Source organism: Cebidichthys violaceus, unplaced genomic scaffold (genome assembly GCF_023349555.1).
Source record: "Cebidichthys violaceus isolate CVI_PGR_0920_01 unplaced genomic scaffold, fCebVio1.0.p SCAF_19, whole genome shotgun sequence".
Taxonomy (NCBI): domain Eukaryota; kingdom Metazoa; phylum Chordata; class Actinopteri; order Perciformes; family Stichaeidae; genus Cebidichthys; species Cebidichthys violaceus.
The window spans coordinates 3,828,290-3,840,138 of NW_027176361.1; the positions used below are offsets into that span (position 1 = coordinate 3,828,290).

Genomic DNA, 11,849 nt, shown 5'->3' on the forward strand with positions numbered 1-11,849 from the left:
TATGTATAGATAAATATCTATTCCTAGCCCTTAAGACTGCAAAAAGGATTTTACGGAAATAGGCAAGAATTATTTCTAATAAAACCACATGAAAACCATATAAGTACAGTTTGCTCTCTGATAAAATGTACGTATATACATGTGTTTTGTATGTGCAGCTCTTCACCAGCAGATGGTGTAACAATCCTTTAGAGTGGCCTTTGACCTTGACACCAGCAGTCATAGGGTTCCCTGCTAACTGTATTGCAATAGTCTTTTCCACAGCAGACATGTCGGTAAAAACACAGGTGTAATTAACGTCATTAATGATGGCTGCGTTGCATGGCTCTGATACAGGACTGCTGTATATTTTTAAGTACACCTGAAGGTTGTGAAATGGTTGTATTTAGTGTTACAGGATTGCCCCCACCCACAGAATCATTTAAATAAAGTTGCAACTTTTAATACTGTTACCAATAAATGTAATGGAGTAAAATGTACAATATAAAAAAGGTGTCATGTGTTAATGCGACTGTGTAAACTACTGTAGATGGAGGTCTCTCCTCGGCCGTGTGGCTGAGCGGGTTTGATGCCAAATCATGTGTTTGTGTTTTGTAAATCCCCCGAGAAGCCTGGTGTGTTTTTCACTGACTCGTCATTGGGTCAACTAGTTCACGGAGCGGACTGATCTCTGAGATTGTGTAATGGTATTCCTCGACCTTTATGCGGGGGTAATTTGCTTTTCCCATGCTTCTTTCATGACCTTACAGAAAGAGCTGTTTTCTTTATAGGATTTGGGACTTCACTGGACCCTGGGGGTGACAACGCTCTAGCACGCTTTACTCCAATTTGTACTACTTTTCATTGAGGCGATCTTGTGTCCACTTGGCTTTGTTGAGGTGAACTTGTGTTGTTGTAGGGTTTGTTTTTTTTGGCTGCATGAGATGAATTTGGCTGAGCTCATTACCCTTTTATTTCTTCTTTCTTCTCGTCTCAGTTCTATCAAGCAGATTCTCCAGCTTGGTTGCAGCACAATACACTTTGCTTTTGCTCTTTTTTTCATGCTAATGCATTGACTTGGTGCATGCTACCTCTGTTTTTTAATAGACTCACAAAATACCCATTTTACTTGACAGTTGTGAATTATATCCCAAAGTTTTAGCTTTCCACATGAGGAAGCAACAAAATAAGTTTCAAATTTACAAAACATCTTTCCTGCTCAGGTGTGTGGAGGGAGGATATGTAAACACTATTGACAGATGTTTCAGTCAATTAATCAGATCATGTCTAATGTCATAATGAGCCCAAGTATATGATGCTTCATGTTAATGGGTTTTAAAGACTTTCTAAAATATTCAAAATGAATTATGACTTACTTTAGTACAATGTTATTTGCTGTAATATATTCAGAATTAAGATGTGTAACCTACAGCACGGCAACAGCTAAACAGAAACAAATGCAAAAGGAATCCTGAAACCCTATAAAATATCTGAGCATATTGTTCAAGACACACCTGCACAGAACTATTTGTACAAATTGTACACTGTGTGGAAGAAAAACCAGACCTCATGGTTTGCATAACTTGGGCCAGAAGTTGATTGAGCCTGCCCCCTAATGGCCACCTGGTTTCATTACCTACTACAATTGTTTTAATGTTGTTTTTGTTTGAAAAGTAGCTGAACAAATAAACTTGTCTTCCCAATATGTCAAAGAAAAGAGTGCTTAAGTGCAGCTGTAAGGACTCACATTGTGATTTATTACAATAATTGATACAAAAGTTATTTATTACTGGTGTAAAATTGTTATAAAAGTTCTTTACATTCTTGTATTAACTGAAGTAGTGTTGGGACCAAACAGAGCACTTGTAGGTAAAAGGCTCAAAGCTAACATGAAGGCCAGCCAGCTAGCTATTACACATTTCTGCAGTGTGACATCAATAAAAAGCAGCACATTCATTACACAATAGCTTGTTTTGTGTGTTTACGGTAGATATTCTTCTTCTCTAATAGCGTTTGAGCAGCCAGGTCGGTGCAGAGCCTCCCGGCTGGACAAAGTAGTTCCACCACCAGGGCTTCTCTGCCCTCTCCTCGCGGTTGAGACTCAAATCCGACACCAGGGTGTAGCGCTCGTACTGATTATACGGGTCAAAGCGCTCGTAGGTGCCCATTGACAGGATGGCGTCATCCTCCTCTTGCGTGTCGAGCTCTAGCGCAGCTTTCTGCAGCACAAAGTCCACCCGGCCCGCTCTGTGCATGTGACGAGGCAGGTGGACTTTCTTCACGCTTCTGGAGTAGCCAGGAGCCGAGGCGGTCACGACGTGGATGCCAGGGGTGAGGAGGCGCCAGTAGTCTCCGTTTTCAGCTGGGCAGGGAGAAGGAGGCTGAGTGATTGGGCTTACATGCTTGTATTTGAGTGGGACATATTTGAAGGGGCACTCCACTAAATTTACTCTACAGTCATCACAGGGAAAGTCAGTGCTATAAACTGGGGGGGGGGGGATTTGGATGGAAATAGGATGGATGGTCGAGATGTTTACAACTTATATATGCCCCAATATTGACCACTCTTTTATCTGTCAAAGTCACATAACTTTATGGAAGATGGTAATAAATGGCTGGAGGGCCCCTTAATAGAACACATTGTGTCATGTTGGCCACAAAAACTTGGAACCAGATCTAAATGTCATAATTTTGGCTAATTCATATGTGAAAAATGGTGCATCTTGTTGGCAGCTGATATTAATTACCTGTAGTAATGTCATGCCGTATTCCTCTGACTGATATTCGTGCACCTGTGACGGCGTTTCCCTCCACATCTTTAACGATTCCTTTGATACCTCCATGGGCCTGAGGAACAACACAAGACAGATGTGATTTTCTGGCTGATGTATTCTGCTGTTTCCCAACCCGCTAATATTCCCGAACCTTTGACTGCTCCAACACATTGGTACTGGATCGGAGCATGTCGAAGCCAAAGATCATGATATCAGCAAAAACAAGAAGGCTGAAAAACTGAACCATAATCATGTTCTTACCGCTTCCATAAATGTGATTAAAGCCTCGTGGTTTTCTTCCCAGCCGGTATACAATTCCTCTTCAGCGGGGAATTTATCACAACCCAGCTCCACAGTCACCTCAAAACAGTTGCTGTGAAGATAGTTGAAGTCTTGCATGCCTGATAGAGAGACAAAAACAAAACTGCTTTACCCAGAAGTCTATGAGAAGCCGTGCTGATCTTTCATCCTCCACCTCTCAGAGGTTCCTCCTCACTGCTTCCCTGATTTCCGATCGTGACTGGTCTTACAGCGACCCCTAGTGGCTTCATCTGACATCTCATTTGTATTGCAGAGTCAGAAATCAACACTGAAGACATTGTTACTGAGGGATGATGTTCAATCATTCAACTCACCACCTGCAATGCTGGACCACTGTGCTCCATTAACAGTTCCTTTCTGACTGCTTGTACGAGACGATCCACACCGGGCATTTTCATTGGACATTGTCTCATGGGCATTTGCATATGTTCTTGCAAGAAGCTTGAATACCTGAGGAATTAAAAACCTGAGGGTTATTTCTCTCCTTGAAGTCCATAACAGACGGTGAGATAAACATAAAGTTTTGAAATATGTCCAAGATTGAAGACGCAGGGAAAATGAATGTTTTATTTGGATGTATGTCAAAGAGCCATGATCACTTTCATAGCCCGCTCACCTGGTCGTCCGGTGTTGGGGAGAACAGGTTGCGCTCCAGCGGGTGTTTGGACAGATCGTAGGGGTAGGACACCACCAGGTCCCCACCATGGAAGTTAGCGGAGAGCACGAACGGGATGGAGCGGATCCATTTCATGACAGCATAAGTCTCTGGTGCAACCTGGATTGCAGCATTAAGACTTATTTGGACCGAGAAATGAAACAAATCAGGTTTATTGGATTTAAAGTGGTAGAGCGGATCCTCAGTAATGTCACCCATTAGACAATGAAACATCATGCACTGACTACATGACCTTCATGGATAAGGATTCATACTGTACCTTACCAAACCAGTAATAGTCTGGGATTGGGATGTGGTCGGTGCGGTAGCGCGTCTGTCTGCGTCGGCTGTAAACGACGGATGTCAAATCGGGGAAGTTTCTGTTCAGGTCGATGTTCTGAGCATTGCTCCGGCCGATGTTCCAAGAATCGTATCTGGGACCCTGAGGAAGTCACACATTGGTGTTTGAGAAAATGAGCCATTGATGAATATTATTAATTTAAGTATTTATGATTTAAGTGACTGATCTGATCTGGATTTCAAATTTAAACAGTAGGATGCATAAAGTAATTGAAGGAAAGCTCCATTTGCAACTGGCTTACTGCTGGTATACTTATTAACAACACTTCAGTCTACATGACATTCATCAGATATCTGGATGAGCACTGCAACAGTTCCATAAACATGTGCACTAATGCTGGGTAAATGATATCAGTAATATTATGTACATATGTACTTACAAATGAAAAGAATAAATATGAATTCACAAATTCAACCTCATGGTTTTGGTATTTTATTGTTTGACTTCTGGATAGTTTGGGATTGTTATATGGATATTGTTGCTCTTTAACAACATATTTGTCCTAAATGTAAGATCTAAATCTACGGTGCATATTGGCATGTTTCCCTTTGCTTTTATACTTTGATTTTTGTTGACCAGGGCTACAACTACTTGTTATTTTAATAATTGATTAATCATTTTTCAACTAATTGATTTCTATCCCTGAGAAAATATTGACTATTGTAAATGCATGCTTCCTGTTTTGAAAATGCTCTGCACTCATGCTGCATTGTATCTAAATATCTTATCAGCTCAGGTATATTCTGCCTGCTGTTTAACCGTAACATTTAAGGAAACAAACACGGTTCAAACTGCACAGCGACAAACGTATGTGGCGGTGGAGAACCAACCTGCTCCTCATCATCACTGTAATTATTGTCCTGGAGTCCAGAAACAGCCAACTCGTATCCGTCGGGGTTCATGGAGGGCAGAATATGGATGCGGGTGGTGTTGATGAGGGTCTGGATGCGCTCGTTCCCCAGCTGATACTCTGAGCACATGTACTGAGCCAAGTAGATCAGCAGCTGGCGGCCCAGGACTTCATTTCCGTGCATGTTGCCGATGAACTTTATCTCTGGCTCCACTACAGAGGGTCACATTTACATCAACTGGTCTAACTTCCTCAATGATGACGATGAGAAAGAATCTACAAACACGACACAAGCTTTACTTACGCAGTTCATGTTTGCCGGGGTTGTTTGAGAACTCTACCACGAGCAGCTCCCTGCCCTCTATGCTACGGCCGATGCTGTACGTTCTCGCTATGTCGGGGCATTGTTCCTCGGTTTTCTTCAAGATGCTGATCATCTGAGCGTTGGTGTGATAGGTGAACTGCATCGTTGTGGCGGGCTCCTCGGGGAGAAGAATTTCCATGCTGTCAACGTCCTCTCCATCCGGCTCTGCTGTAAAGACAAAACATCAATGTGCTTTTAGATCTAACAGTGACTGGCCACATTTTAGACCCATCAAACAAAAATGCTGTGTACATTCTTGCAAAGCCGCCAGGCTATAAATAGATTGTTTGAAGAGTCTGGTATGTCCTGCAGAAACCAAAAAGAGAGTGGAAGGTCGATATACAGTACAGCTGACAGATGAAAATGGTAAACCGGCTGATGTCTGCCCTTATTTTTGTATTCACACTTTGCAAAAACCAATGATAACTCCAATACCACATGGAACACATTAAACCTTCGTGCTGCCAGATTTAAATGACCGAGAAGACTACTGATTTAACTGCATGCTTTGCACAATGTAAAACTGCTATTATAGGCTCAATCTTCTTCCTCTTAAACAACAGCCTGCAAGTTTAACAGACCCTTTTCCATTTAATATGAGTTGAGTTGTATATGGAGACAGCAGCCATATCCCTCTTCTTCTCTTTTTTGATTTGATTTGCTACACGTGTACGTGTTGTGCAGCACGCTACGTATACATTGTTCAGAGATCACTGTGGGAAGAGGTCACATGATACCAAAACAGAAACAAGGACATCAGTTTGAAATTAATGGGAATATGGGAATAATTATCAAGTCCAACCTGCTGCCAGACATCTGAACTAAATTCAACATGTCTGGAAAGGTTTTGCAGTACAATAAAAAAGTGAGACACTTGCATTTAGTGGTACAAGTTAAGAGGATTCATTTTATTGGTAAACTTCAAGACTCTTTAATCCTACTGTCCATGCTCTCACATGGCTCACACAGGATTTCTGCTTTCAGTGGCAGCAGAGTACCTTTCTTTATCTTTAGAAACTGTTTTTGGACTACTGTCAGACAACATTTGCCTTTCTGTGGTGATTTAAGGCGCCGTTTGTACGGCTAGACTGCTAATAAAAACAGATGACAATAGCCACAGGACCCAGTGTAAGTGAAGGTTCATGTGGGGAAATAAGGCGTTGAAGTTGGGATGTATTTTGAGAGGAGCCACATGAGCATGTGTGCGAACCAGATGCCTGCTCTGTTGAAACTCAAAGGACTACGCTTTCTCATGTTTCTCTTGCAGATGAGGACAAAGGGTAAAAAACAAAATATATATATATTTAGTCATACCCAAAACAAAGGTAAGGTCACCAAGGTTACAAAAACCAATGTACTGTAATTAGTTCTCACCTCTGAGGCCCTCCAGCGGGTCATAACATCCCTCTTGCTCACTGACAAAGAAGCGATCGCAGTCCAGGAAGTAGGGCCAAGCCATCTCTATCCCCTCAAAAGCGTGGCTGCATCTCTTACGCACCGTCTCACAGGTGGTGCGACAGGGCTTCAGCACCTTACCCTTCTCGCAGCGCGGGGCCAACACAGAGCAGCCCAGCATGCGGATCTCAGGGTTGCACTCTCCCCCAAGCAGGGATTCGACAACGCTCATGAGGAGGTACTCGGCGCCGGCCTCGGCGTCTTCGCGGGTCTTGTGGCCGAGGATGTTTGGGAACATGGTCTGAGTGTAGGCCATGTCGTCGCAGTAGGACAGTAACACATCTGTGCATTTGGCTGAGGTGGTGGTGGGGAAAAATCTGATACGTTAGTACCATTTTAAAAGTAAATGATGAGCAATCTCACTTTATCTAGAGATCCAGACGTGTATCTCCATCCGTCACACACTTAATGATGAGCCTCACTGTGCTGTCTTCGATCATCTAGCTCCAAATGTTTCTATTATCTCTGGAAATTAGAATATGAATATTTCACAGCGTCATTGATCATCTAAAAATACACACGACGGTCTTATGGCTTTCGGACCAGATTCCATTAAGACTACGCCCAGTGAGACTTATGTTCTCATCCTTTCTGTTGTTAAACACATTGACTCACAGGGATGCAACTCGTACAAACACTTGACCTATCAGGGAGAGTTAGAGCCTGATCATTCACCAGTGTGAAAAAAGTATGTGGTTTTTAGGCTCAAACATCAAAGAAAGCTCACATTTGTGAAGACAGACATTCCAGAGAGATGATCAGCTGCTGCAACGTGAAGCAAGCTGGATGACAAAAAGCTAATGTAAGACATCACTCTTCCTCCATGCCCCAGGGGTACTTACGTTTTTCTTCCACTGTTGGCTTGCACTGTCCTGCAAGACACATCAGCATGACATAATTAGCTTGACACCGTGGCAGACACTAGATGGCAGAGTGGTCTCTTCAGAAACGCTTTAGAAGTGGCCTACAAAGGTACTCTGCTTGATCTGTCTCCGGTTATGCCTCAGCAGCTTTATGAAATGCCTGTCCGTCTACAAACGTATCATTAAGTCACGAAAGTTCAACATATCGAACAATATTGTAAGTCTTGATCCTTAACGTTGAAAAGCATGCTCTCATCTGGAATATAAAGTACCACGTTAAGCAGTAGGCCAACATCGAATCACGATCGTTTTGTTCCTTTAAAAGTTACTTTTAAAGCATTTTTTAACTGCATCAAAGTCAGCTTCTGAATCTAAAACGCTACAATCTGCGCACGGAAATGTGTATAAGTCCTGCAGCAGGTTCCGGATGCACGTATAATGATATTAATAAAAGTATCTCATCGCTGAAAACGGAATAACTTTACCTCGAAATCCCGGGTCACACCGTCGAGGAGCACACGACACAAGGACCAACAACTGCAGAAGGATCAGCAGCATGATGCTCGTTTTTCCGTGGTGTGTTCTATTCCGTTTCGATGTGGCACCTCGCACACGCAGCCAGTGGGTGTGTGCGTCAATTTCCCAAAGTCTGTAGAAATTCCCCCTGAACTTCCCTCACTTCATCACACGTATTGCGGTCAACTATCAAGTTACAGAGGAGGTGGCTCTGAGGTGAAATAAGGACATTTGCGTGGAAATGAGAACGTAACGTTAGATTTTGAAAATATGCGCGCACATTAACGGAGATTTTGTGAAATGGATAAAAAAGGCAGCATGCAGGCAGAGTTTTTGTTCCAGGAGACTTTTTGACTCTGTAATCCGCTAACGGTGACCTGTGATTGATTTTGTTTCTGTTGCATATTGCAATGAATGCACAAACTGGGCCACACTTACTATAATGTTGAAATGACTTGTTGTTCTCAAAGATACATCCTAGTGCTGAGTTTTAGGCTAACACTAAGGACCATAGTTGTGACACCACCTACTGGTTTCTGAAAGGACGTTTTTGATGATTAAGTCTGGATTCTTTAGGGTCAAACTTTACCATCAAACTCCATCTTGGAGCCAGAAAATCCACATTAAAGCAAACAGGAGGAAGCTGTGTTGCAGCTGAGATGGCGGGAGCTGCAGCCATCCCCACTAACTGCAAAAGACTATGAAGCAAACAAGCACTAAGCCTTAAAATGCTCCTTAATGGAACAATGATTCTTAAAAGTTCCACCAAGATAGACGGAACAAAATCTTTGATTGTCAAGAGAATTCATTAATTTAGTTTCAAGACTCATCCGAAGTGATTGCCACCTGACCTGATTTCTATCAATGTAACCTCATCATCAAGTGAACGTCTGGCTCTTCATCCTAAATTGATGTGCCAGGAGCACACAGAACATTGTGTCATGCTACCGACATTGAGCTTCATTACTTTGAGCTTGTTTGACTCACTCAACTAATTATAGGCTCTTCTCTCCTTCAAGATGAGCTGATCTGAATTAGCACATGATTATTCATCATGCAGGGAGGCGGGCGCAGGACAAATGGCAGGACCCTTGGGTACAAGACTGGATAGAGTGTCTCGATAGCAAGCTGGGCCCTCTGGCTGTAAAGAGCGGAGTGAGTTGAGGGTGGTAGAAAAACCACTGTATGCTAAATCAGGAATAGGAATTATGAATTATACCCACAGTAATGTATTGTGCAGATTATCGCACACATACATGCAGTTTCAAGTGGGTTTGGAACTCTTTAAACTCACTCAGTTGACTCAGTTGTTGTCCTTTAAAACATATTTTTCCATGCATATGGAAATATGCATATACATATGCGGTTCTAATCACTCACTTTCTCCTTTAGCAGTGTCCGATGATTGAGGTTAATCAGATGACGTGTTAATATTGCCAAACCCTGGCTTCAGTACCACCTTGAGTTGCTTTTTAGCGTGAACCGCTTGGTTTTGGTGATTCCTTCACTTCATGCTGCAAATAATTACCGTTGGCCTGTTTCCATGCATAAAATTAAGTCTGAGGCAGAATAAATCCAAATCACAAATTGGCAAAAAGGATCTTTGACCCGTCTCTTTAATTACACTTGGCAAAAATGCTACTGCAACAGAGACATTTACACCATATATATCATCTTTGATATAATTAGGGCCACAAAGCAGATGCAAACAAAACAATGTGATGCAGAAACAGATGACGGTCAACCAGTTATGTTTCCTTTCCAGTATACCTGTATCCATCAAGTTCAAATATTAAATCAATTATTTTTCCATAATCCTGATCTCGATTTGAAAAAAAAGACCCACTATTTGTCATTTAGTGTCCAAGAATTTAATTTACAAACTTACAAATTAAATCAAAGAACATTATCTAGATTTAATGACATTACTGTGAAAACATTCATATTTGTAATAGCTTTATAATTGACAGCTTTTATTGCACATTTTCCACTTACAGCTAATATCACTGCCAAAAAAGAGGCTTACAGGGGTGGGGGGACATGTGCATAAAGAACATCCAATTAAAAAGATTTTTAATAATGAAGCAGTTATTCTGGTTAAAGTATAGAACCTCTGAAAAAGTCACATATTCAAATCTGGCACATACACAAAACGGTGAGTTTAAAGCACTTTGAAAGCATTGCTATGCTACACCACATTGCTTCCCTTTTATCTAGACAAAAAGTTGTTCCTTTACAATGCAAAATATATAATAATATATTGTAAATATCCATAGAAACATCTTCTCCAGTCAACTGGCAAAACTAAGCACAGTCGTACAAACACTTTTCAGTCAAACGTGGGCTACCTCTACTACATTCAGTTTCAAACTCTCACTTAAAAGGAGAAGTCGGGTGATTTTCTACGTTTTTCTTTCTGTCAAGAAATCCCACGAAGGGACCAAAACCAATGATGAATTGATCCTACTAACAAGTGTGTAGTCAAAGATCTCAATCTTCAAATAAACTTTCAAATCACATTGTCCCTGGACGTGTGAGAACGCTTGAATCATGAGGGAGTTAGATTTAATTGAATAAAACATGTGTCCAAGCATGCTTTGCAGACTAAGTGGTTTAGGAACTTGGTGTTTGGTTAAACGGCCACTATTTAGCATACACCCCTACTGCCCCCATGAATATGTGTATTAATCCACGTCTGAAAAAAGTCCTCTAAAACCTGTTTTAGAAATGAAAAGTAAATGTCCATGACCCGTTTTATAAGATCCATACACCTTTGGGGTGCCTGGTGGCTGAATTTAGATGTAAAGGGTATAAGTGCAATTTTTGCTTGACCTGTGTTGGATGCCATACTTATACTTAAACAAAGACAAAAATGCAACAACAACAAAAATAAATCTAAAAAGAAAAGGGTCCGCAAATATCGATAGATGGAGAAACACGTTGTCGGCTTTGGTCTTCTCATTGCACTTGTTGACAATAAGAAAAACATGGAATATCACCAGCTTCGCCATTTATCATGGTGTAAATGTTATTTGCCTTTGGCTCCTGTAACTATAGTAGCTCTGAGAGAATTAGACAAAGTGCATCAATATTCAGTGACTGACATGACACTGCAAAGTAGTCTAACATGGTCGATACAGAACATGGCAATAATGTGCAGCAGTTGAGTCTCCATACAGTGAGAGTACGCTATCCAGAAGCAGGAGCAACATAGTCTCTCCTTCTTTTCACATCTTCGCTCCGGCACCTGTCGACCATCAGCTTCTGCCTCCGTCCCTGCGTTTTTGTAGCGGAGGAAAGGTCACTACATGTGGATTTGCAGAAATCATTACAAAGTGGTCGGTAGAGTACAAAAGGCCACTTTGTACATGTGGCTCAAAGAGAAGAAGGAGCCGGTGTCCAGCTGTGTGTTCCTTCACCTGTAGATGAATCTGAACCCGTGACTTATTCGATGAAATTGATTTGTCTGATCTGTGTGCGCTTTGTGTGTTTCGCCCATCGCCGATGAATCACAGATCGCTTGTTTGCCAATACCGTCTGAGGCCAACGTCTCCACATCGTCCCCATCGCTCCATATCTGTGCTTTCCTTCACCGCTTCATCCTCCCCCTCATTACTGTCTTCTCATTCTTCCCCGCCCACTATCTTCCTTTCTTCTGCTGTCTCTTCACCCCCCCCCCACCCACCCACAACCTGTCCCCTATTCCTGCTC

At 41.9% G+C, this 11,849-nt stretch overlaps 1 protein-coding gene across 2 annotated transcripts; it reads right to left on the bottom strand.

The window, feature by feature from the left end:
• Window positions 1-1,715: 1,715 nt before the first annotated feature.
• Window positions 1,716-8,272, bottom strand: LOC137874538 (carboxypeptidase Z-like). Of its 2 annotated transcripts, none has more exons than XM_068713274.1 (11): window positions 8,108-8,272; window positions 7,602-7,631; window positions 6,679-7,053; window positions 5,245-5,472; window positions 4,921-5,153; window positions 4,010-4,171; window positions 3,691-3,849; window positions 3,389-3,524; window positions 3,015-3,154; window positions 2,727-2,826; window positions 1,716-2,341 (listed from the first exon to the last, which is right to left on the bottom strand). In XM_068713274.1, exons 1-11 carry the CDS (start codon window positions 8,178-8,180, stop codon window positions 1,983-1,985), a joined length of 1,995 nt encoding a protein of 664 aa, XP_068569375.1. In that variant the 5' UTR covers window positions 8,181-8,272; the 3' UTR covers window positions 1,716-1,982. The 2 variants fall into 2 exon arrangements, with proteins under 2 accessions (XP_068569375.1, XP_068569374.1); XM_068713273.1 differs by having other exon boundaries at window positions 5,245-5,469; window positions 8,108-8,260.
• Window positions 8,273-11,849: the final 3,577 nt, after the last annotated feature.

Excerpts from the sequence above, each read along its gene's own strand:
- LOC137874538 (XM_068713274.1), bottom strand. The coding sequence starts at position 8,180 with ATGCTGCTGATCCTTCTGCAGTTGTTGGTCCTTGTGTCGTGTGCTCCT. Across the intron at positions 7,054-7,601 it reads GCCAACAGTGGAAGAAAAAC|CCAAATGCACAGATGTGTTA; the intron begins GTAAGTACCCCT and ends CCACCACCTCAG. Across the intron at positions 5,473-6,678 it reads CCCGCTGGAGGGCCTCAGAG|CAGAGCCGGATGGAGAGGAC; the intron begins GTGAGAACTAAT and ends TTGTCTTTACAG.